General features: G+C 40.5%; 1 protein-coding gene across 2 annotated transcripts in view; it reads right to left on the reverse strand.

The window, feature by feature from the left end:
- The window catches only part of PDE11A (phosphodiesterase 11A), a 418185-nt gene that overhangs the window by 179866 nt on the left and 215988 nt on the right, over positions 1-22331 (reverse strand). For both annotated transcript variants that reach the window (XM_021076417.1, XM_021076416.1), the window contains exon 6: positions 12992-13124. In XM_021076417.1, coding sequence (XP_020932076.1) covers positions 12992-13124 — 133 coding nt within the window. The remainder of the gene's footprint in view (positions 1-12991; positions 13125-22331) is intronic.

Raw genomic sequence — 22331 nt, forward strand, 5'->3', positions numbered from 1 at the left:
AAATGACTGTTTCTATTTTCTAAATTTTAGGTAATGAATTACTTGTACACAGGAGAAAAGTTATTTTCTAAATAGAACTATAGGGGAAGAACAATGTCAAATGTTGCAGAATAGTCACAGAGGATAAGCTCTAAAGAAGGGCTGTTGGATAAAGTAGCACAGAAGGATAATGGAAGGCAAAGACGGTCAACAAAAAAAGGAATGGGATCGAGAATGGAAGTCAGCTGATTGGTTCTGGAAGAGAGGAAGGCCACACTGAGAGAGCAGAGCCTTGTGTGAGGAGGAAGGAGAGGTGACCAAGAGTGCTGAGAGTGTTCGTCATTCCCACTATGGCTAAGGGAGGGAAGCGGGGGCCCAGCACTAACTGACTGTGAGAACAAAGAAAACAGGGTGGTGAGGATTAGCACGCTTCGTGATCCAACAAGATGGAAGAGAAGAAGAAGGAGAGATGGCAGAGTATGACGGGAGTGACCTTTCCGATTGTAAGATCATTAAGATAATCCCCTAGTTATCTATTTGTGGCAATGGCTTTTGTTTCTGGAAAGTTAAACTAATGCAGGTTAGTTTACATGACTATATGAAACAGTAAGGCATGGGAGAATAAAGCACCCTCTGCAAGGGCTGGAGGAGAAGGAGAGGGGAAATGAAGCCTGTGGGAGAAGCACAAGGCCTCTGAAGAGTGAATCCTCAGTAGGGATAAAGAGGAAGAAGAAAGTATGTAGGAAAGAATCATCTCTGTGCATCAGATAATCCAAGTCTCCTGATTGCATGGGACTCAATGGAGCTCAAAATATCTATTGGCATCTCAACCCCAACCAAGTCACCAAAACTCTGCATGCCTCAATTTTGTCATCGATATTTATCTCCTGCACACAAAACACTTAACACTGGGTGTTTTCAGATTTTGACGTTACAGGACCCTCTCATTGTTTCTTCTTTCTGCTTTTTCTTATTTTTCAAGTTGTTTTATGAGAAAACGTGTGTGTTAAAGGGTTTCAAAATTTGTAAGGTGTTTTACAAATGTAAACATGGCTGGTGTTGAAAGGAATTATCTTCCCAGAACTATCTGCTCCATTCTTCCACAGGGTCCTTGTTCAATCATTCTTAGTTTAAAATTCACATCATTAGAGCCCCAAACGTTAAACCATGTGAGACTAAGCCTTTCCAGGAGGCTACCATTAAAAGAAATAAATTGTCTGTGGGTGCCTAGTTCTTTCCAATTAAGGATACATATACTAAAAGTTTTGCCTTGTCTTTGTTCTCTTTGGGTCTTTCCAGTTAATGGATATAATTAAAGACGGTTTACCTCATGGAGCCATCAAAACATATTTGTCATATTTTCCAGCCTCTCAAGGGCTGTCAAAGGAAATGCTAAAAGAATTGGTGATAACATAATACTACTCATTAAGGTGCCATGTGTTTTTGTTCCCTAGAACGATATGTGCAACTCCTAAAGTAATACTTCATCCCCAGATGCCAATCTACAGTGAGAAATGCTGTGCTGGGAGGACAAGCTGAGGGAGGAGATGTTCTGAGTTGGTCCCCTGATTTCACTGAAACAACAGAGAGGCATATATTTATGCCAACTTCATCTGCACATAGCAGCAGTCCTAATGGCTTCTGGAACACTACCGGCAAATGATTCCTTAAATTCCCAACAAAAGCGCTCCTAAAAAAATAACTGACCTTTGGGCTTAGAGCCAAGGCATCGTCTCCACCACTGATGCAGCAAAAGTCTGCTCTACTCTGAGAAACCTGTGACCCACATGGGTCTTCACTACCCACAGCTTCCCCACTGTACCTCCTAGCCAGGTCTTAGTAATCCTCCTAACAATCCTCATCCTCCTGGTCATCTGGAAATCTTATATCCTTTGTCTAATCTTCCCTACCAAACCCTACGCTCAGAGAAGGCTTTCAAAATGGCTCACTCTAAGTATCAGCGACTGAGAAATTACCAGTAGCAAATGCATTTCAGCAGATCCACAGAGCACTATCTCCTAATGGTTTTATTTTTGCACATTTTCCTTTGTAACAGAAGCATAACTGACAGACCAGAAGGCGTTACAGAGAATGGGAAAAGAGCTGTCCTGCCAGATTGCAGACGTGCTTTGCTGTGAAGATCTGACGGGTGAAAGGGGCTTTAATGCTCTAAGCCAAAGGATCTCAGAACCTGAAGTCCCATTATCTTTAAGTGCTACATGACAGGGGTAAGAACTATTAAGTTGTCTCTAACAGGCTTTCATTAAAAAAAAAAAAAAAAAATCAGAAAAAGAACTTTACATGGAAGGACTGCACAGGATTGGAGAGTGACAGATTTAGGACCATGACACTTTAGCCTTAGATTTAACTGTGTAACTCTGGGCACCAGTCCCCCTTGGCAGAGGAGATCTGGGTGCTGATGGGCTTTCCACTGCTCCTGAATTTGTAACACAGAGATCACCAAACCATCCAAGCGTAAGGCCTGCCCTACTTTTTAGTTATTTTCTGCCATTCTTCTTGCTGAACCTTTCCTATTTAAATACCGGGTCTGATTGCTCATTCTTGTTGCAGGCAGAAAACAAACCCTGCATGTAATGGCTCTGAAAATTCTCTCCATAACTATACAAATGGAGGGAAATACTCAATTAAGCAACAGAGTAGCATACCTTATATTGACTAAATAATGGTTTGCTGTGCATTAGTGTATTGGCTCTAAGGTGTTCTTTTGAGTTTAGTATGAAAAGAAGGGCAGAAAACTTCAGAGATGATGTGTTAGAGTGGAACTAATTATTGGGAGTTGAGTTCACAAGTGCAATGCTGACTAAAAGCAAGGCCAGAATAACTGTTTCATGGTGCAAGTATTTGTAAATAGAGTATGCACTCTGAGAAGACATCTGATACAATGGCAGGTCATCTGCAAATGTGGTTTATATACATGTTGTTGGAACAATCTCAGACAGGGATCTTAGTTAGAATAAAATCCAATCAGTGCTCCACGTTCATGGGGGCAATAGAAAATAGTCCATCTGAAAGCTCCAAAGATACAGCAAGGCAAGTTAATTTACATTGATCTTGCATTATTTCATTTCTGGTTTTGAGTAATAGTGTATGGTTTTCAGAGGGCTCACAACAGCCTGGTAAAACATAATTTCACATATGATATAAAGGGCTAACATTTTAAAACATCTTTATAATTTTGCCTGATTACAAAAACTATATATACACACTCATGTAATTTTTAAGTTAAAATCAAAAGCTATAATCTTGCTATCTCTAGTGATGACAACTATTTACAATTTGGGATAGGTTCTTCCTGATCTTTTCCTACAAATATGTAATTTGTTCATATACCGATTTATAATATATTCAATAATATATGACATACTCATAAATTACACAGATAATATATTCAAGAATACTGAAAATATTCAACAATAATGCCTACTGGTTGTTGAAAATCCTTACCTTCACTGAGCTTACATTCTACTGAGAGAAAGATGGTAAACAATACAAAAAAAAGTAAATACATTAGATGTTAGAATGTATAAAAAATTATAGGAAAAAAGAGCAGGATAAAAAGGTTTAGAAATACCAAGGGTGCTAGACCTTCCTAACAGCTAACATTTGAAGGAGGACCTCAGAGAGGTGAGGATGTGAGCCATGGCAGATATTAGACGGACACTATTTCAGCAGAGGAGTAGCCAGTGCAAAGGCATACATGAGGTAGGTATGTGAGGCATCTCCTTCTAAAATAACAAGGAGATCAGTGTGGCTAGAGAAGTGTGGGTGAGGACTGGGGGTAGACAATGAGGTGACATTGTGTAGGGCACTGTAAGACTCTGAAAGAATTGTGAGTATAGCTTTTACTCTAGTGAAATAAGGAGACTGAGGAATTTGTGGAGCAAAGTTGTGATATGATCAGAAACTATTACATTTAGAATGGATAAACAATGAGGTCCTACTGTACAGCACAGGGAACTATATCCAGTCTCTTGGGATAGAGAATGATGGAAGATAATATGAGAAAAAGAATGTATATATATGTATGACTGGGTCACTATGCTGTAGAGCAGAAATTGATACAAAGCTATAAATCAACTCTAATAAAAATAAAATAAAACTAAAAAATTAAAACCTCTAGCCATTGTATTGAGAATAGAGTGTAGGGGGGAAGAATGGAAGCAAAGAGGTAGATTAAGGAGCCATGCCCTGAAACAGTCCAGAAATAAAGGTAGCTTGGGCCTGGGTGAAACTGGTTGAGTAGTGAGAAGTGGTCAGGTTATGGATAAGTTTTGCAGGTAGAGCCAGTTGGACTTCCTGATGAGTTAGATGTGCAACATGAGAGAATCATGCTTATAACAATTTTGGCATAAGCATCAGGAAGAATTGAGCTGCCTTAAGAGAGATGGGGAAACAGAGAGAGAAGCAAGCTTGGGAGAAAAAAACCCTGTGAGCTCTGTTTAGGACATGTTAAGTTTGAGGTGTCTAATAGAAAAATATGTGCATATATATATCTATATATACCTACATATATTATTCTACACATACTTTTATACTTTATTCTAAACATACTCCTCCATGACTTGCTTTTGTTCTTGTGGACATTTTTCCATATCAGGACATAGAGATTCTCTTGTGGGACATTTTGTATGGACTCAGTTTTAGTCTTTATTATAATGTGGTTAGCAGAATTCTAAAGATAGTCTCTGAGATTAGCATCTGCCTGCCTTCCACTTTGTATAAGTCTGGTGTAATCCACTCCCTTCAAGGGTGGGCAAGACCTTGAATATGATAGGACCTCTACTTCCTTGATTAGGTTAAGTTATAAGGCATAGGGGGATGGGATAGCCACTCCTATGATTACACAAGTCACTCCTGGCCTCTGTGAGAGCCAAGTAGATTGAGATTCTCCCGTTGGCTTTGAAGAAGTAAGCTGCCATGTTGTCTGAGTGCAATTTCTAGGAGCTGAGACAGACCTTTGGCCAGCAGTCAGTATGAAATGGGAACCCCAGTCTATAACTGCAAGGAACTCAATTCTGCCAATGAGTGAATGGGCTTTGAAAAGAATGCCAAGACCAAATGGGGGTGCAACCTGTCTACCTCCTTGCTTTCAGCCTTGGGAGACCCTGAGCAGAGAAACCAGTGACATCATGCCAGACCTCCCGAAGCCATGGATAATAAATTGGTGTTTGCCTTAAGCTGCTGAATTTGTAGTGATTTGTTATGTAGCAAAAGAAAATTAATACACATGATATTCTTGTCAATGTCTTTAGGAGCCAAGCATGCATACCCCTACCATGGAGCAAATGATTGATTAGACTACAAAACCCACTAGCTTGATAACTCATGAACATGAGTGTTTCATGAGCCACTATAAATAAATATAATCAGTTCTATTCAGTAGGTCTTTTCTGTCTTGCATCTTTTTCAAGGATCATAGAATCTTGTAACATAATAAATATAGAGTGATCTTCATAAGGCTGCAGAGTTTAAACCTCAGAAATTTGGTTCTGGCTCTGTGACTATCTTATATAACCCTTCTGTCATAATTTCCCACCCATAAATCAAGGAGTGTGGCCTTAAAACCACACAGGCTATCAAGCCCAGCAGGCACCACTCCTAAGAGTCAACTCAAACAGGCAGACAGAAGGCAAGTAATCACTGCGCCTTGCCTGCTAAGTCATTCTGTTCACCACAAGGAGGGAAGCCCATTAAATATGTAAAACAACCACAAAGAGAACACACAGCAGGTGGACAACCATGATTACTTGCCCCATAGCCCTCCCAGCAAGTGTCTGACAGCACCTGGGATGAGGTTTACCTCACATTAAAGACTGCCCTTTGTAGCTTCTATCAAAAGGAAGACTGATAGTTTCAAAACTGAGATTTTGAGCATAAGGGTCATTCCCTTGCTGCATAACTTTGGGTAGACTTTTTGAGGACTTACCAGAGCTTACTACAAGGTAGGCAAGACACAGAAATTGGAAATGGGGTTTCCACTTGAACTATATACAGCTAAAGCAAACCTTGATAGGATAATTTTTTTCTTAAAAACCACTGGCTTTTAGCCTTATGTTTTAAGGATTGGTGGGTTGCCAGGGCCTGGGCAGTGGAGCCAGCTCCTAAAATCTGATCATCCCTAATGTGCCTAGGTAACTTGGCCTCTGGATGTCTAGCCAGTCACTCTTGTGAAGAGTCAGGGCCACATAGCATGGGTCCCTATAGGGAGGAAATATGAACATCTCCCCAGGCAGCCTAAGGCCACAGGGCATGCAGCTAGCTGCCCTACCTTTGTATCTAACACCTACTATTGTTCCTCCTCTGACCAGACAGGGAGAGACCTGGCTCTCTAGAAGAACTGCAAGTTCTCAGATTATTGCCATCATCCCTTCTTTACTGTCAACGAAAAATCACCCTAACCCCCCTCTTTGGCTGGAGACTTTCCTCATCTTCCATCCTCCTCCATGGGGTCTCTGGAGGAAGAAGTCAGTAAAGTTGGCTTGTCCATGATCCAGGTTGGCTGGTTTGCAGTTCTATGTAAAGACTTCCTCAGAACCTGCTTCTAGGACTTCCTCAGAACCAAAAAACTAGTCCTCAATCAGATTAAAATCTGCACCTTATATTTACATAGGACTACCTAGTTTACAATATATTAATATAAAATTTTACATGCTACAAGATGTATGCAAGTAATATGCTTAGGACTGCCCAGCCAGTGAATGTGGCAGACAGGACAAAAAGGCAGGTCTGTGGCCATATATTCATGGGTCTGTGTAGAGAGAGGAATGACAGAATGATGGTGTGTGTGTGTGTGTATGTGTGTGACTATTCTGCAGGCAGCCCCCCTCATCAGGTGGGCCCCTTGAAAGGCCACACAGGGAGAGAGGAGTGAATTAAGAATCAGAAGGTCTACAGTCTGTTCCCTATCCTGTCTCAAGGAAGTTGTGTGGCCTTAGGCAAGTCAGTTCAGCTCTCTGAGTCTTTGTTTCCTCACTTGTAAGTTAAAGAAACCTCTATGAGCTGAAAGCTGATGTTCCTACAGTACAAAACCCTAGAATAAGGCCAATCCACTTTGGGGTGTGCTATTCTAGATCACTATTGTCTGACGAATTAGGGTTCTTCACATTCAGTGAAGAGAATTCAAATTGCCCTAATAAACCACTGAGTCATTAAGAAATTTAGGATAAATTCCAGTGTTCAGTCTTGGGCACATATCCAGACAAAACTTTCCTTGAAAAAGACACATGCAGCCATATGTTCATTGCATCACTATTCACAATAGCCAAGACATAGAAACAACCTAAATGTCCATCAACCAGATGAATGGATTAAGAAGATGTAGTATATATACACAATGGAATACTACTCAGCCGTAAAAAGAAAAAAAGAATGCCATTGCAGCAACATGAATGTAACTAGAGACTCTCATACTAAGTGAAGTAAGTCAGGAAGAGAAAGACAAATACCACATAATATCACTCATATCTGGAGTCAAATGTACAGCACAAGTGAACCCTTCCATAGAAAATAAACTTGTGGACTTGGAGAACAGACTTGTGGTTGCCAAGGGGCAGGAGGAGAGAGTGGGATGGACTTGGAATCTGGGGTTAATAGATGCAAACCATTGTACTTGGAGTGGATAAGCAATGAGATCCTGCTGTATAGCACAGGGAACTATATCTAGTCACTTGTGATGGAGCATGATGAAGGATAATGTGAGAAAAAGAATATATATGTATATGATTGGGTCACTTTGCTGTACAGTAGAAATTGATAGAACACTGTAAATCAACTATAATGGAAAAGACAAAAATCATAAAAAAAAAATACCAGTGTTCAGGAGATAGAGCTGTGTTAAGAAAACCTGTAAGAAAAACTAGGAAATGCTTTGAAAACAATTCCCCATGAAATCTCTCTGCAAATTATCATTTTTGTTAACCAGCCTTAAACTATTCAGGAAAGTCAGTGAATACAGAGAACAAAAAAGCACACAGTATTTTTTTTTTTTTGCAGGGGGGCGGGGGTTTCTTTTTAGGTTGCACCTGTGGCATGTGGAAGTTCCGAGGCCATGGATCGAATTGGAGCTACAGCTCCTGGCCTACACCACAGTCACAACAACGCCATATTCAAGCTGAGTCTGCAACCTACACCACGGCTCACAGAAATGCTTGATCCTTAATCCACTGAGCGAGGCCAGGGATTGAACTGGTGTCCTCGTGGATACTAGTCGGGTTTGTTACTAATGAGCCATGATGGGAACCCCCCCCTTTTTTTTTTAATCTTGAGGGAAACACTTAATATATTAACAAAATATAGGAGTTCCGTCGTGGCGCAGTGGTTAACGAATCCAACTAGGAACCATGAGGTTGCGGTTCGTCCTGCCTTGCTCAGCGGTTAACGATCCGGCGTTGCCGTGAGCTGTAGTGTAGTTGCAGACGCGGCTCGGATCCCGAGTTGCTGTGCTCTGCGTAGGCCGGTGCCGCAGCTCCGATTCAACCCTGCCTGGAACCTCCATATGCTGAGGAGCGGCCAAGAAATAGCAACAACAACAGCAGCAAAAGACAAAAAAAAAAAAAAAAAAAACAACAACAACAACAAAAAAAAACAAAATATAATATATTAAGTGAATATTAAGTGAAATATATTAAGTGAAAATATTAAGTGAATATATTAAGTGAAACATCTGAAATAACTGCCTTTATCTTACGAGCTATAACATCTTACATCAGGCTTTATGAGGTGAAGGCTGAGAGCCTCTTAGCCTCTTGGGAGGGTGCTGAGGCTCAGTCTGGAATCTGCTTCATTCATTATTAACATATGCAGTTGACACTTGCACTGAGGCAAAATATTCTTGAGAAGGGAGGAAGCCTAAGCAGAGAAATAATTTTGCTTCTCCTGGTGTGATAATCACACACACACACACACACACACACACACACACACACACACACACTATAACATATACACACATTTGTAGGACAAATCTACTAACTACCTGTACTTAGGCAGAATTCTCTCTCCCTCTCTTGCTCCTTCTCACCTCCTTCTGCAATGATTAATTCTTTTCCAATTTTTCCCCTCGGGATGAGAAGGGAAACCTAAAGTAACTAAGTTTTAGCAAATAGAACATATAAAAACCCTGGTATATTGTAGCTTCAGATTTGTGTTTAAAATCTGGTATTAGCTATGTGGGCAAACTGAAAGCATTCTGGGTGGAAGGCCAAGAAATTGTGATGGTCTAAGTTTTGCTTTATTTTATCATAGGGAAGAAGGTGATTTCACAAAATGGTCACTGCTTAACCTACCACATTTTACTGTCTTCAGACATCATTGCTTCTAACTATTGGATCAGGGCATGAAATTTTTATGCTCAATCCCACAGAATTAACTGTTGCATTTTTGCTTGAGAGCCCACATTGTTCTTTTTATAGTAGTGGGGCAGGCTATCTTTTTGGAATAGACTGTAAATGCAGAGAAAAAGGTAAAACAGCCATATCACTAATCAGGAAGATATGTGGTAAGAGTCTGCCTGTAGTCATAAGGATATAGGATATTTAGGCTCACTATTTTGTACTAGCAAGAAGTATTATGTGATATTAATTGCTCTCGCTACATATACTGTTTTTCATAAGAAAAAAAAAAAAAAGCAATGATTGGCCAAGAACTTTTTATTCACTGATAAAGGTGCATGTCATTCTCCTAGGTATAGATGCTAGAAAAACTTTTCTCCATGCGCACATGGAGACAGGAATAAAAATGTCCTTGGCAGTTATGAACGTAACAACAACACATTGAATCCAAAGTTCCATCAACACTCTACCAAATAAAGTGGGGCTTATTCATACAATGGAGTACTTAATACTGAAAATAAATGAATGAATTACAAAGCCATATGACTCAGGAGCATATGCTGAATGAAAGAGCAAGACACAGAAGAAAACATACAGTATAGTTCAATTTATATAAAGTTCAGAAACATGCAAAATGTAATAATATATTTGGCTGAGATTCAAATATATGTGATGAAACTATATGGAAAGTGAAAAAATGTTAAGCTCAAATTAGGATGGCGGTTTACCTCTGTGGGGAAAATAAAGGAGATGGGATTAGGGAAAATCAACACAAGGATTCAAAAGTAATGATGATGTTCTTTTTCTTAAACTGAGTAGTGGCTGTTTACCACATTTTGTTATACTTTTGCATATGTCTTATGAATCAACTCTAAAAATGGTGCAAATTTGACTCCCAGAATTTGACTCTATGGTCCAAAGGCTAAGAGCAGAATGGCAGCAATCCATACCAAATTTAGCACTGTGATTTCGGGTAGGAATCAACAATTTGGGGTTGGAATTGACCAATTGACCACTTTGTCCAGCTATTACTGATGTTAATAATAGAACACTGAGAGCATCTCTTCATAAAACTGTGCATTTAGAAATCTATTCTTCAGTATTCTCTGTCTAAAATGAAGGAAGGAAGAAACACAGCAAAAGGCTAAACTTATAACATCAATCTTAACCCAATCATAATGCTAATGCAGGGAGTTCCCGTTGTGGTGCAGTAGAAATGAATCCGACTAGTAACCATGAGGTTGTGGGTTTGATCCCTGGCCCCAGCCAGTGGGTTAAGGATCCGGCATTGCCATAAGCCATGATGTAGGTCACAGACATGGCTCAGATCCCACGTTGCTGTGGCTGTGGCTGGCAGCTGTAGCTCCAATTAGACCCCTAGCCTGGGAACCTCCATATGCTGGAGGTGCAGCCCTAAAAAAAAAAAAAAAAGCTAATGCATACAAATATTGACACCTATAAACCAGTTCACTCTGCTAATCACAGAGCCAAGGCAGTGGTGCCCTTCCTCACAGAAGAAGAACTGAAGAAGCTGTGGACTGTGTATTTTCTCAAGGAAGGTATCTCAAAGGTCAGAAATAGTATGTCAGCAGTGAAAAGAGCTACAGGGTGGTCAGCACTGGGACAGCTAAGGGAGCACACTGGTGAGACCCCCAACACAGACAGGGAGTTCACAAAAGGATTTCCAAGGTATGAGCATCTCAGCCTGATGCTCAAAAATGAATAGAAAACATGAAGATGATGTAGCCTGGGGGAAGAGAATTCTAGGAAGCTATAGAGAACTTGGTAAGTTTAGAGAATCTAAGATTTCCATGCAGAGATTGTGGAGATCTGGCTGAAGTTTTCAATTCGACCTGGATTCCAACCTTCCTACCATTGTTGTATCTGATTCCAGACAGTGAAGACAGCTCAGGGCAGGATTCAAAGTAGGGCTGTGGAGTCTGAGACACTAGGACTGAATCCCTGTCTATGTTTGGAGTCATAGACCAGCTCTAATTTCATACTAAATGTTCAGTTATCCTCTGTTCTACAGCCAATGCAATTGTTCCAAAGTATAACTCCTGCTTCTCCCCCATTTAAAACTCAACTACTGGCTCCCTGTTGCCTAATATAAATACTCAAGCTTTTTTCTTCTCCTTCTCCTTTTTTTTTTTTTTTTGTTTGTTTGTTTGTTTGTTTGGTCATGCCCATAGTAAATGGAAGTCCCTGGGCCAGGGATCGAACCCACGCCACAGCAGTGACCTGAGCTGCTGCAGTGACAACACAGGATCTTTAACCTTCTGCACCACAAGGGAACTCCAAATACTCAAGCTTCTTAACACAGCTTTCAAAGCCTATGGGTAATACGACCTGCTTCCCTCTCCAGCCTCATCTATAAGGCCCTCCAGCCACATGAATTCTTTTCAGTCCCTAAACTCTCAGCCTTGCCTGGAATACACGTCTCCTCACCTTTCCTCACCACAGCACTCCTGTTATTCTTCAGACCTTAGCTTGGCAACCTAGTAATTCAATATCGGAGTTTACTGAATACCCACACCACACACACACGTGCAGAGGCATTTTATAAGTTCATGTAAATTTATCTGTATGACACTCTATACTACCTTAGAATTTAAATTTCTGCCAAGTCAGAATCTATACGGTTTTAATATATTCTAAGTATCAGCACAATGTGCCCACATAATCAACATTAAACAATAACAGAAACCAGTGTACTGTTTCTTGGGAGCAATCTCTTAAAATATGGTAATTGTTCTAGCAACTATTGGGAAATAACTATGTTATATACACATGTTTATTATTAACCACATCTTTTTTTTTTTTTTTTTTTTTTTTTTAGGGCTGCACCCCTGGCATATGGAAGTTTCCAGGCTAGAGGTCAAATCAGAGCTAGAGTGGCTGGCCTATGCCACAGCCACAGCAACGCTGGATCCGAGCTGCTTCTACAACCTATACCACAACTCACAGCAACACCAGATCCTTAACTCACTGAGTGAGGCCAGGGATTGAACCCACGCCCTCATAGACAGTAGTTGGGTTTGTTACTGCTGAGCCACAATGGGAATTCCCAAGGCATAGTTTAATATAAAATATGCATTGGTATATTTAATGCATGGGTTTAATTATATGTTTAATACAAAAAGTTCCCAATCATAAAAGAACATCAGTCTAGAGAGCTAAGAATGTCCTTGGCAGTTATGTATGTAACAGTGAAACACTGAATCCAGATGTCCATCAATACTATAATGGATAAAAAAGTGGTGCTTATTCATACGATGGAATATTTTGCAGCAGTGAAAATAAACGAATGAATTACAAATTCATGTGACTCAAGAACACATACTGAGTGAAAAAGCAAGTACCAGAAGAATACATACAACATAATTCAATTTATATAAAGTTCGGAGTCATGCAAAATGTAACAATATATTTGGCAAGGATTCAAACACAGGCAATGAAACTCTATAGCCATTTTGCCACAAACCAGGGTAGAGAGAAGAATCTTTCCTATCAGCAGGAGGTGCTGCTAAAAATCAGAGCACAGGGGAAAGATGGAGAATTGCCAGTAAACTCAGGAGTAACATGTCCCTTTTTGCTCCAGCCAGCAAACTATCAACAAGGTGACAACTGAACCTTAAGACTGCACCAGCGTTGCCTCTTACCTCGGCATCAAAGCGGGGGTCCTGGTAGGCATCACTGATGTTCACTGGAAGGCCTGTAGAAGCCACAAGCTCAGCAACACTGTTATTTATTAGCCAATCAGAGTATGATGACTTCTCCATGCTTTCTTTGAAACTGTCAGAAAACCAAGGTAGGTAGTAAGAGAAGAGAGAAATACCAGTTTCCCTGAGAGCAAACCCTGTAAAACTACACTTATACCAGGAATATTGGTCTCAGTAAAAACGGCTAAGTGACTTAGTCACAGAATGCAGCCATAAAAAAGAATGAAATAATGCCATTTGCAGCAACATAGATGGACCTAGAGATTGTCATACTAAGTGAAGTAAGTCAGGCAGAGAAACAAACATTCTATGATATCACCTACATGTGGAATTTAAAAAAGGAGATACAGATGAACTTATTTGCAGAACAGAAACAGACACAGACTTTGAAAACAAACTTATGGTTATCAAAGGGGACAGGTGAGGGGTGAGGAGGGGAGTGGTGGCTGGGGACTTGGGACTGACTTATACACATTGTGGTATATGGAATTACTGACCCATGGGGACCTGCTGTATAGCACAGGGAACTCTACCCAATATTCTGTGATAATCTATATGGGAAAAGAATCTAAAAAAGAATGGATGTGTGTATATGTATAACTGAATCACTGTTGTACAGCAGAAATTATCACAACATTGTAAATCAACTATACTTCAATAAAACTTTAAGAAATGAAAAAACAAAAAACATCTTTTGATTAAAATTTAAAAATTTAAAGTATATCCATATTTGATTTTATCAAGGAATTGCAGACTAAATAATTTTGAGAACTTTCTCTTGTATCACTTTCACCACAAACAACAGATTTACAGAAATTCCGCAAGAATTAGTAAGATTCCCCACTCCATCCCTCCCTTTCTGTCTTCCTTCCCCAGTTCCATAGTGATCAATGCCAAGAGCTGTGGAAATGCAAAACTGTTAAATTAGCAATACCAAGGAAGATTTTCATGAAGGATGTTAGATCTGTGGCTTGGCCGGTAATAGCTGAAATTATGTAAACAAAGGCAAGTATACTAGGACAAAGTTTTACAAACTACACTCTATGGAACCCTGGGTTCCTGGAGGTATTAATGCATGTACAACAAGCAAGAATAATAACGCTATTGACTTTTAAATCTAAGCTGTGTTATATGCAAGAAAAACACTTAACTCTGTACAAAATCTCTGTTCTTATGCAATAATATGCCTGTGTGGAATATGTGGCATACTGGGAATGCCAGAAACTGGCATGGAGAGACTATGGATGCGCGAAGGAGAGGGAAATATAGACTATTTATCATCATTGATATATCTCATCTGTAATGATTGCTGGTCTGTGTCTGATAAATTCAACACACATTTGTGATGTTATTCATCCCTTATTGCAAATTAAACATTACTGTGAGCCTGGTATTCTCTATGGATCTCTGGCTGCAAAAAAAAAAAAAAGGAAATTTTAATAAAAAGCAGAGTGTTGTGTTTCTTAGATGGTGCCTAAATCAAAGGAAAAAGTCGAGGACTTCAAAGAGAAGATGAAGACTTTATTTTCTCACACAAACAAAGGAACAACAAAAAAGTCTACATTTTATTTTCTCTTCACTATATTATACCCTTGAGAAGTAAAATTTTACATTGTGCTGCAGTGAAAGCAAAATATGGGAAGAAACATGATAAGACACCTGGTATGAGGATCCAACTTAATGAAGTCATTTCTCAATTTATAAATGAGTGTGATTGAAGGCTGATCATTTCTTGCAGTGATTAATTGATCTATCCATTTATTCTGTGTTGCCTGTGTACCAAATTGTTATTTATATCTTCTGTGATAAAACAGTGTGGAAAGTGCTGACCTAGTGTATGGTGGGAAGAAGTGCTGCAGTGGGACCCTGGGGACGAGCCAGGGAAAGAACCTGAGACAGAAACGTTCAGGGTAGGAGAGGGCTAAGGAAGGAACCAGCTTTATCAACAAGTGTCAAAAAGCTTTGAGCTGGGTCTCAGGATGGGCAAGAGCTCAGCAAGGAGAGGATGGAAGGGTGAGGAGAAAGCACGGGAACAAAGGACATGAAGGCAGCAGAGTGCAAGGGTGTGCTCTTGGCACGCTGAGCAATTGCCTCTGATGGAAGCATGGGACTCATGCTGTGGGGGAATAAGACTGACCAGGATATCAGGGCTTAAAGGTAGAGGCTGTGACTAAGAAGTTGAGGGCTCAGTTACAGGTAATGGGAGCTGTGAAAAAGTACTGAGCTGGGAAGTACCAGAACTCGAGCTATGACCTTGGGAAGCTGAGTCCAGGGAGAATGAGCAAGAACAGGCTAAGAGAGACCAAAGGTGGAGAGAGGTCCTGGCAGACCAGCGAGGTTGAACAGTGGAAGGTGGTGATGCTGGCCACTCAGGAGGTGCTGCAGAAGATTTCTCAGGGCTTGGTGGGCAGGCAGCACTGGTGCACATTATGTTCCTTCTTCTATGCCTGTGGCACTATCAGCAGAAGGGAACTGTTTAGAGAATTGGGGAAATAAGGAAGATGACAGGAATTCTGTGAGCCTGGAACACGTTATTTTTTGATTGAAAATCCAGGACCAGAACCCATACCCAGTCTTTGGGACTGAAAATACTGATACAGAGTTGGGATTATCTTCGGGGAGAATAAAATGGATGAGATTGCTCAAGGATAGAATGTATAGGCAAGTCTACAGGGGAAGGAAGGAGAAGAGGGGATAATAAAGGGGAAGGGGATAAAGATGAGAAAGCAAAAAAAGGGAAAGCAGATTTATCCTCACCCACGGTGGTCAAGGGAAGCTGGGTGCTTACCTAACCAATTTGTTTTCTCCTCCTATAAAGCCTATGAGATGGGTACAATTCTCTACATTTTACAGATCAGAAAACTGAGGCTCAGAGATTCTAAACAACTTTCTCAAGTGGAAACAGGATTTTGAGTTGAGTGTGAAAAGTCCCAGATGATTGTTTACCCCGTTGCCCCTCTGGGGAGGAGTCAATGGGTAGGAATAGAGCAAGAAGAGTTGGTTTTCACCAAAAAGTAGGAAGGCCGCTCAACATCACAGAAAGCTTTAGGAAGGGAGAGGCTGCAGGTAATAAACATCTCAGTCTCAGGCTGCAGTCAAAGAAGAGTGAGTTAAAAATACTGGATTTGACAATCTAGAGCTTTATGTCTCTACTTACGGAATCCCTAAAGAAGATGATGGAAACATTTACTGAGCATGGGCGCCTGAAAGAATCCTTCTAATCTACACCTACTTAGAATCTCGTTTGGTTCATGCTGCATATGTATTGAAATCACTCTAAAACTGTACACGGTGTAAGAGGATCAGCTCTGAGCACAGGCACTGTTGAGGTGGTTTCTAGAAAGTATAAGCTATGATCTCTGCCCTCAGGAAGCTCACCACCTAGATGGAGAGATGAGAAATAAACACGCTGCCATTGAAACAATGAACAATTTAAATACCCAGTTCAAATTTCAAATGCAAAATCTGTCACATGGCTGTGGTGACTAGTTGCCAACCATGAATGCAGAAGAAGAACAGGGAGGGAGAAACCACTTCAGGTGAGGCTAAGACTTCAGGTGAGGCTACGACTTCAGATGAAGCTAAGGTTTCAGAGAGGAGATGAGAGTTGAATTGATCTAAAGCTGCAATAATGCAAACAAATCTTCTGAAAACCACCTCTCCATTTCTTCAGTTTAATCTTGCATAGGTACACAGATTAATGCCCAGGGTGACAGGATGGTTAGAGAAACAGTCAGGAAGGTTGATTTGTCATTTTAGGTATTTATATCACATTCCTGCCCTTGTACCAGCTCAGCCTTCCAAATCCGAATGTTTTACTATAATGCAGATTCATGACCCTGACTTAGAGCTTTCAAAATCTTGCTTCTTTTCTTTTCTTTTTTTTTTTTTAAAGGGTCATTTTGTAGTTCCTGTCGTGGCTCAGCAGAAATAAATCTGCCTAGTATCCATGAGGATGCAGGTTCGATCCCTGGCCTCGCTCAGTGGATTAAGGATCCAGGGTTGCTCTGAGCTGTGGTGTAGGTTGCAGACATGGCTCGGATCTGGCATTGCTGTGGCTGTGGTGTAGGTCAGTGGCTGCAGCTCTGATTCGATCCCCAGTCTGGGAATCTCCATGTGCCGCAGGTGTGGCCCTAAAAAGACAAAGGAAAAAAAAAGGGTCATTTTGTTTTACGATTCATGGGTTTCAGAGTCAGATATTCCTGACCCACATGTTCTCCTGCCACTTCTAAGGAAAGCAATCTCAGACGAGTTGCTTACACCTCATCTGTAAAATGGGTATAATACTACCACTTAGTTGTTGGGCATATTAAGGCGGTAATTTACGCATGTACTTAGCATATTATCTAGCCCAAAGTAAACACTTTTTAAAAGTATCACCTTTTAAAACAACATCTATAGTAAATTCTGCATATGACATTTTAGCAATGTCAGATTGTGGATTTCATCAAAAAAAGAAAAGGCCCAAATTATTTCTGCTTCTTGGAGTTCCCATTGAGGCTCAGTGGTAACAAACCCAATTAATATCCATGAGGACGTGGGTTCAATCCCTAGCCCTGCTCAGTGGGTTAAGGATCCAGCATTGCTGTGGCTATGGCTGGCAGCTGTGGCTCCAGTGTGATGCCTAGCCTGGGATGCCAGTGGTGATGGGGGGGTAAAAGACCAACCAACCAAACAAACAAACAAAACCCCCACATTATTTCTGCTTCTTAAGGGACACACCTAGCTTAAAGGATCAGTTCTTTCATTAAGGTTCTCCTATAGGTCAACCCCTTCTGATTCATGAGGACCCTTTTATTCTGTGTAGTTTCCTCCTTTTCAACGGACTTGCTGTTGGAACAGAATATGGTAAGATCAGGGACACAACTATGTATATTATGCAGGTTCTTCCCTGTGAAGGAATGAATTGGGGCTAAAATCTAGCCTAATTGCACATGTTGGCTTGGAGCTGCATGCATCAGAAGGGGTGGCTTTTCCTAATTCTCACAGAGACACTGTAAGGGTCGACAATGGTCATACTTCAATCTCTTCTTCAACACATATGATAAATGGACATCAATATCAAACTGAAATGCCTTTAGAGACAGGGAACTCATAACCTGCCAAAATATTCCATTCTGTTTTGGGGTAGCTCAATTTACTTTCCAATAATCATCATCCTTCCCTCCTAGTCCCATGGTTTGTAGCCTCTGAGCTACAAGACCTGACAGCCCTTGAAATGTTTGACAAGATTAACATGTTCCCTATAGTCTGACACCTAAAATCATTATTTTCCAACTTATCTCCAATTCCTTCAGCTTCTCCCCTTGTGACATACCTTCCTTATTCTCATCTTCCCTGTCCTAGATGTGTCCGAGCTGGTTAATAGCCCTCTTGAGTATGAAAGCCAGTCCAGAATATTCTTGGCTATGGGGTCTGAGCATTCTGGATCCTGTTCCTCCAACAAGGCTCAAGATTGATACTTCTTAATAGGTCTTTTTAAAAATAGGTTTATGGGAGCTCCTGCTGTGGCACAGTGGGTTAAGAAACTGGCATTGCTAACTGCAGCGGCTCTGGTTGCCTCAAAAGCGCAGGTTTGACCCCTGGCCTGGTGCAGTGGCTTAAAGGATCTGGCGTTGCCACAGCTGCGGCTCAGATTCAATCTTTAGCCCAAGAACTTCCATATGCTGCAAGTGTGCCTATGATAAAGTAAAATAAAATAGGTTTCTCAAGGGGTACCTTTTTCTAATTTCACAGAGACATTGTAGGTTTGATAAAATTGAATTAACCAATTCCAAATTGAATTAACCAATATGCTAGAGCCCCCAAATCGGACCAGAGATATAAAAGGCCAACAAATTCAATACTAAGCTTTTCGGTTGTGCCATGATCAGCCTAAGGAGAGTCACTGAAGTTTGGAAACACATCAATAACTTGATTAATCCACAGCTTGGGGGTGCAAATAATATCATGTCAGCTCAGTGGAACTTAGTTGCCATGTGCATAACTGCAAGACCATCAACACTTCCAAGGCTCTTCCCATCCCCAGTCTCCAGAGAGACATACTTTTACTCAAGGCTCTTTGGAAGTCACTTGAGGAAGACCAGACATTGGCTCCCAGGGTACCAAAGCCTCCTGGAGTAAGGGAAGAATACTGTCCCTGAAGCTTTTTGTAGTATTTTGACCCCTAAGTCCTAAGGCCATATTGATTGTGCCTACATTGTGATAAACTTTCCTGTAAACAGCCCCTTTAGCTTCTGCCCACACCCCTCTCTGTATTAGGCTGGGGATAGGGCTGGGCAGGCCATCCGTATATGAACGGGTTTCTGTGTGCCAAATCCTTTTTTCAGCAAGAAGAAAGACACATTTATCAATTATCACATCCAAGTGGATGTATGGTGCTTGTGTTGATGGATATGCATGTATGTTGCCAAGACACTTACTGCATATCCCTGCACCAGAGAGAAGGGGAAAAATGGCCAAGAATTCTTGACAACATTTATTTGTGGCTGAAAACCAAAGTTTGGTTGAGAAACCTTCAAAATATTTCCAAAGTTCATTTGTTTGTTTTACTATCTGCCCATGTTTTAATAGCTTTTCACATTTAAATCATAACACCATTTTGACCCCAGCAGTGGTCATGTTAAAAAAATATGACTTATGGAGAACACACACACACACACACACACAGCAGAACGACAACAAAAAATCCTTGAAGTAAGAGTCTGGGAAAAGTAAAATAAATATAATCGTCACCTAAATTTCAGTGACACTTTCTTAAAAAGTAGAAATTATCTAGTTAATTTAACTCTTTAAAAAGTAGACCTCCTAAGGTCAAGTTTAGTTTAAAATAACAAGCAAATTGTACAGAAATCCTGTAGCTTATATTTTACTAGGACCAGGTGCATAGGAAAATGTAGGTTTTTAAGTGAGTTTCCTGTAAAGAACTGAAGTTTGATTCCTTCTCCTCAGTGGTACCTTGCTTTCAAGTGTGAGACTCACACTGACTTCCAAGAAAACTTCATGAACTTAAATATATTGACTGCAGAGGGATAAAGAGAATTGCCCTAGTACAGAAAACACATAATTCCTGAAATGTGGCTGTCCCTGAAATGAGGGCCTGAGGGCCAGTGAGGTAGATATAAACCTCAGGGTCAACAAGTTACAGAGTAGCATGAGAGAGAAATCGATACAAGGGAAACAAAACCAGACAAAATAAAATACCCCAGGACAAGGAATTTCACCATCTTCAATTGTCTGAACAACCTATCTTAGCTAAAGGTTGGAACATGGAAAATTGTATGAAAATAAATTTAAGACTATTTTTAAAAATTAATTCTCAAAAAAAGTCTCTAAATTAGAAGACAAAATATCTGAATAAAATAATGATAATCGTTAGACTGTGTCTGTATTTATGTTCTTGTCCTCAACACTGGAATTCACTCCAATCTTCAGGAATGATTACTGGTTGAGCCCCTACTAAGGGCTGGAAAATAGCGGGGTGAATCTTGCAGGAAATGACCAATAAGGGTCTTCTCTTTCTGCTAAAAGACCCTGACACATGAGAACCCATGTATACACAGATGGTCAGCTCAGCTCTGCCCCTCCCTGTACAGAAAGAGGTGTGGGCAGAAGCTAAAGGGGCCTCACCTTCAGGGAGTTCACCATGATGATGGATTGTGATGCCCTAAAGGAAGAATGTACAAGACAGGATAGGAACAGAGAAAAGAAGGGTCAGTTCTGTTTGGGCTGGGAATGGTATTTGGGAACCACTTCACAAAGGAAACTGGCGTAAGCCGATCTTTATAGGATAAGTAAGAGCTCACCTGGCAGAGAAAGAAGGTTAAAAACAATTCAGACAAACGCACAGCAGGAATAAAGCTTTAGAAATGTGAGGCTGTCCCTATTATATGATGAATCATAGAGCTAAAACTTAGGCTAAATGGTAGAAGTGGTGAAGAAATAAGACTACAGTGGAAGAAGCCAACCTATACCTTGTGTGGTTCCATGCATGTACACAACCACATTTATACTGATGATTCTTGCATGCGTATCAGCAGACTGGTGGGTCCTGAGTTTCCTACATATACATCCAAGCACTTTCTGGACACTTCTTCCTGGTTATCCACAGGCACCTCAAATTTAATATTTTCATGATTGAACTAACACACTCTCCTTGATGTGCCAACAGTCATTAATGAAAACTGTGACCATTAACTAAAAATAGATCATTGGGTTAGGAACGGAAGTTTTAACACAATCAATTTTCTCATCCTCAGGGAATGATTGTCAATTGCCCTCTGAGAGCATAAGTATTACCCAGTGGGTATAGAATACAGAGGTGAAGAGTCAGGAACACCAAGGACTCCTTAGGATAGATAGTTCTTTTTGATGCTTTGTAAATAAAACATGATCTTTGATCTACAGGTTGTCCCTGGTAATATTTTCCATCTTGCTTCACTCACTAGAGATCAGTCTGAACTTTGGTTCACAAAGAGAAACTTCCCTCTTAATTTTTCTTCTCAAGTAAGCCTGTCTATCCCTCAGTCCTTTCTGAAGCTTTGAGCTGTGCAACTTTATTTGAAGTCATCTTTTAATTAGGAGATTAAGGAACTAAGTCAATACCAGTGGGACTCAAAGCTAGGACCCCAGCAGGAGAATGTCAAACACCCAGGCGTAGGACATTCATAATTTCCTACTGGCTTCAGTATATCTTTGAAGGTTACCAAATAAGTCTTTTAGACATAAAAGGTAGTGGGAGAGAGTGTAATTAGCAAGTAATACCAGCCTGTCAGTTCCTATACTGAGAAGAAGATGCTCTAATTTGCAGACCTTCCTGAATTTTATCATGACCTGGACCTGTTAATGAACTTGCCCTTAAGGTCTTGCCTGAGGAAGACACTTCATCACAATCATGTTTCTCTCATTTTAGGCATTATGTTATCAGAAATTAAGACATGGCAATCAAAGAATACTTTTTTTTTTTTTTTTTTTTTTTTTTTTTTTTTTTTGCTTTTTAGGGCCGCACCCACAGCATATGGAGGTTCCCAGGCTAGGGGTTTAATTGGAGCTACAGCTGCCGGCCTATACCACAGCCACAGCAATGCCAGATCCGAGCTGCATATGCAGACTACACCACAGTTCACTGCAATGCCAGATTCTTAACCCACTGAGCGAGGTCAGGGATTGAACTTGCAACCTCAGGGATCCTAGTTGGCTTTGTTTCAGCTGCGCCATGATGGGAACTCCCAGAACACATTTTCTAGCCTTCATTTCCTCAAGTTGTACAATTAGATTGATG

This window comes from Sus scrofa, chromosome 15 (assembly GCF_000003025.6).
Source record: "Sus scrofa isolate TJ Tabasco breed Duroc chromosome 15, Sscrofa11.1, whole genome shotgun sequence".
NCBI lineage: Eukaryota > Metazoa > Chordata > Mammalia > Artiodactyla > Suidae > Sus > Sus scrofa.